The sequence below is a fragment of the Carcharhinus amblyrhynchos genome, chromosome 8 (genome assembly GCF_965287045.1).
Source record: "Carcharhinus amblyrhynchos chromosome 8, sCarAmb.v2.hapA, whole genome shotgun sequence".
In the NCBI taxonomy this organism is placed as follows: domain Eukaryota; kingdom Metazoa; phylum Chordata; class Chondrichthyes; order Carcharhiniformes; family Carcharhinidae; genus Carcharhinus; species Carcharhinus amblyrhynchos.
Window position 1 is genome coordinate 103,173,624 of NC_137331.1, and position 3,273 is coordinate 103,176,896.

At 50.7% G+C, this 3,273-nt stretch overlaps 1 protein-coding gene across 1 annotated transcript; it reads right to left on the reverse strand.

The window, feature by feature from the left end:
• Positions 1–334: 334 nt before the first annotated feature.
• LOC145347080 (uncharacterized) lies at positions 335–2,497 on the reverse strand. The gene has a single exon (XM_080194986.1). It carries the CDS (start codon positions 2,424–2,426, stop codon positions 1,701–1,703), a length of 726 nt encoding a protein of 241 aa, XP_080051112.1. The 5' UTR covers positions 2,427–2,497; the 3' UTR covers positions 335–1,700.
• Positions 2,498–3,273: the final 776 nt, after the last annotated feature.

Consider the following 3,273-nt stretch of genomic DNA (forward strand, 5'->3'; position numbering starts at 1 on the left):
CTCTTCCCGCTCAAAAAAGACAGTAGGACTAGGGGGCACAGCCTCAAGATAAAGGGGGGGCGGTTTAGAACGGAGTTGAGGAGGAACTTCTTCACTCAAAGGGTGGTGAATCTCTGGAATTCTCTGCCCGTTGAAGTGGTGGAGGCTGCCTCGCTAAATATTTTTAAGAAGCAGGTTGATGGGTTTTTGATAAGAGAGGGGATTAAGGGTTATGGGGAGAGGGCGGGAAAGTGAGACTGAGCCACGACAGATCAGCCATGATCTTATTGAATGGCGGGGCAGGCTCGAAGGGCCAGATGGCCTACTCCTGCTCCTATTTCTTATGTTCTTAAAGTAAGGGAAGGCTAAATTCCTAAGGTATCAGCTGGTGGCTGCACAGAAGGCACCCAACTAATGTCTTTTGCTTGGCATTTAATTCAAACGAGGGCCTTATCCCAAATTTGTCTGTCTGTCTGTCTATCTGTCTGTCTATCTCTCTCTCTGAGTACATGTTCAGCCCACGTTGCCCCAGAAACAGGAGTGATTTTAACATCTCCATAATTTTCAATGTCACTGATAAGATGCAATGTAAATGGAAGATTTCTGAGAGGCACAAAAAAAATCATTTATGGGATGTAGGTATCACTGGTTAGACCAGCATTTATTACCCATCCCTAATTATCCTTGAGAAGGTGCTGGTGAGCAGCCACCTTGAACTGCTGCACTCTCTGGTGCACCCACAATGTTGGCAGGTAGGGAGTTCCAGGGTTTTGACCCAGCAAGACTGAGACAACATCGATATATTTCCAAGTCAGGATGGTGTACAGTTTGGAGGGGAACTTGCAGATGGTGGTGTTCCGATTCATCTGCTGACCTTGTCCTTCTAGATGCTAGCAGTCACGAGTTTGAAAGTTGCTGCCTAGGGAGTGTTGGTGATTTCCTGCAGCGCATCCCACAAATGGTACACACTGCTGCCATTGTGAATTGGTGATGGAGGGAGTGACTGTTTGTGGATGAAATGCCAATCAAGTGAGTTGCTTTGTCCTGAATGGTGTTGAGGTTCTTGATTGTTGTTGGAGATCCACTCATCCAGGCAAGTGGAGAATAGTCTATCACACTCCTGGCCTGTGCCTTGTAGATGGCGGACAGACTTTGGGGAGTCAGGAGGAGAGTTAATTGGCATAACATTAATGCTGCAGATATTTATAAATCCATCTTTTGTCAAGGTTCGTTCAGAGAAAATCAATGTTTTTCTGCTCCAACATGTGACTATATATTCCTTTGGTTGGATGTGATCAGTTCACGATGGCACAATGGTTAGCAATGTTGCCTCACAGAGCCAGAGACCTGGGTTCAATTCCTGGCTTGGGTCACTGTCTGTGTCGAGTCTGCATGTTCTCCCCGTGTCTGTGTGGGTTTCCTTTGAATGCTCCGGTTTCCTCTCACAGTCCGAAAGACATGCTAGGTTCCGTGCATTGGTGTGCTAAATTCTCCTCAGTGTACTCAAAGAGGTGCCGGAGTGTAACTTCATTGCAGTGTTAATGTAAACCTACTTGTGACAATAATGAATAAACTTAGATCAGTTGGATAGATTTCACAGTAACTTCATTGCAGTGTTAATGTAAGCCTTACTTGTGACGAACAAATAAACTTTTAACTCGGTAGTTCAAGCAAATTGTTAAAAAAGTAAACTCAGAAGGATGCAGTGGGGCATTTGGTCTTCAGTCATCCCACCCAGCAAAATAGCGGCTGATCTCCTCTGGGCCTCCTCTGCAGATCTCAGGAGGGGGGGATTCCAGCGGGTTGTCCTCGAAGTTAGAGGAGCAGTGAGAGCGACCCCATTCCAGACTGGCCAGCTGCCCAAAGTGGCTGGGCAGGCTCCGGAGCTGGTTCTTGCCCAGCCACAGGGTGCACAGGCTGCCCAGGCGGCAGATGGAGTCAGGCAGGCTCTGCAAGGCGTTGGAGTAGAGCAGCAAGGACTGCAGCCGCTCCAGGTTGCCGATGTCGGCGGGGATGGTTTGGATCCGGTTGTCGCTGGCGTCCAGGAAGTTCAGGCGGCGGAGCTGGCAGACCTCGGGGGGCAACTCCTGGAAGTGATTGTTGGCCAAGTGCAGGCTGTGCAGCCTCTGCAGCCGCTCGGTCTGGGCGGGCAGGCGGCTCAGCTGGTTGTTGCTGAGGCTCAGCACCTCCAGCCGCTGCAGAGCCCCGATCTCGGGGGGCACCTCTCTCAGTTCGTTGGTGTCCAGCTTCAGCACGGCGAGGTTGGCCAGCTGCCCGATGGCCCGGGGCACGCTGCTCATCCGGTAATTCAGGCAGCCCTCACGTTCCGGGCTCATCTCCAGCACTTGCAGTTCCCCCAGCTCGAATATCTCCAGCGGGACGGACAGCAGCTCTTTCCCCTTGAGTTTCAGTTTCTTCCTACCGTGGCTGGTTTGCTCCATCTCCATCCTGCACTTGCAGAACTTTTCCACTGCCCTCTTGGCAGAATAAAGGGACAGGCTGCTGGTTTGAGAGGACTTCAGGCGCCTTGTTGACAGCTCGCAGCCCTCCCCCCAGCTTTGGCACATAGCGACTTTAATCTAAAGTTGTAGACAAGACACAATAAAAACATCCCCCCTCCCTCTAGAGACCCATTCATTCATTCATTGGAACTCTGTGTGTGTGTTTCAACGTTCTGACACCGACACAACGTTCTGAGGTTACCTAGCAACCCCTGTGTAACATTTGTTCTTGAAATGTTGCACTCATTCAGCTTTCGCGTCAGCAAAATGTCAATCTGATCCTCTGAAGCTTATCCCCTCTCTCTGCTACTCTGTGACTGAATGGCTCTTTCCTTATCCCACGCCCCATCATGAGGTGGAGGCAGAGAGTTAAGTCCCCCTTCTGACCTGCGGAGCTGACCTGGCCCAACCCCAATTAGTCAACAAGCCTGTGCCAATCCTGCCTCTTGGCTGCCCTGGGCTGGCTTGGGAGCCAACTCAACTCTTCCTGGCGCCAGCAGCGACTGAGGGCACTTTGTCGCCCCCACAGACAGAAATAAGGCTTGGGAACGGACTGCTCGTTTTGACACGCGGGTGAAATGGCACCAACAAAGATTCTACCCGGAGAAGTGGTGGATTAAAGCCTGGAAAAGGATAAGACCAACCCAGAAAAAAAGTCCTGCTCTGACCAAGGATCATCTTGACTTGAAACGTTGGGGGGAATTTTGTCATCCTGTCTGCCAGCAGGAATCGTAGTGGGGGAGGGGTGAGGGGGGACAGTGCAAAGGTTCATTGACCTCAGGTGGGATATTTT

Bases quoted from the DNA above. Each gene is read 5' to 3' on its own strand.
- LOC145347080 (XM_080194986.1), bottom strand. From the start codon at position 2,426: ATGGAGATGGAGCAAACCAGCCACGGTAGGAAGAAACTGAAACTCAAG.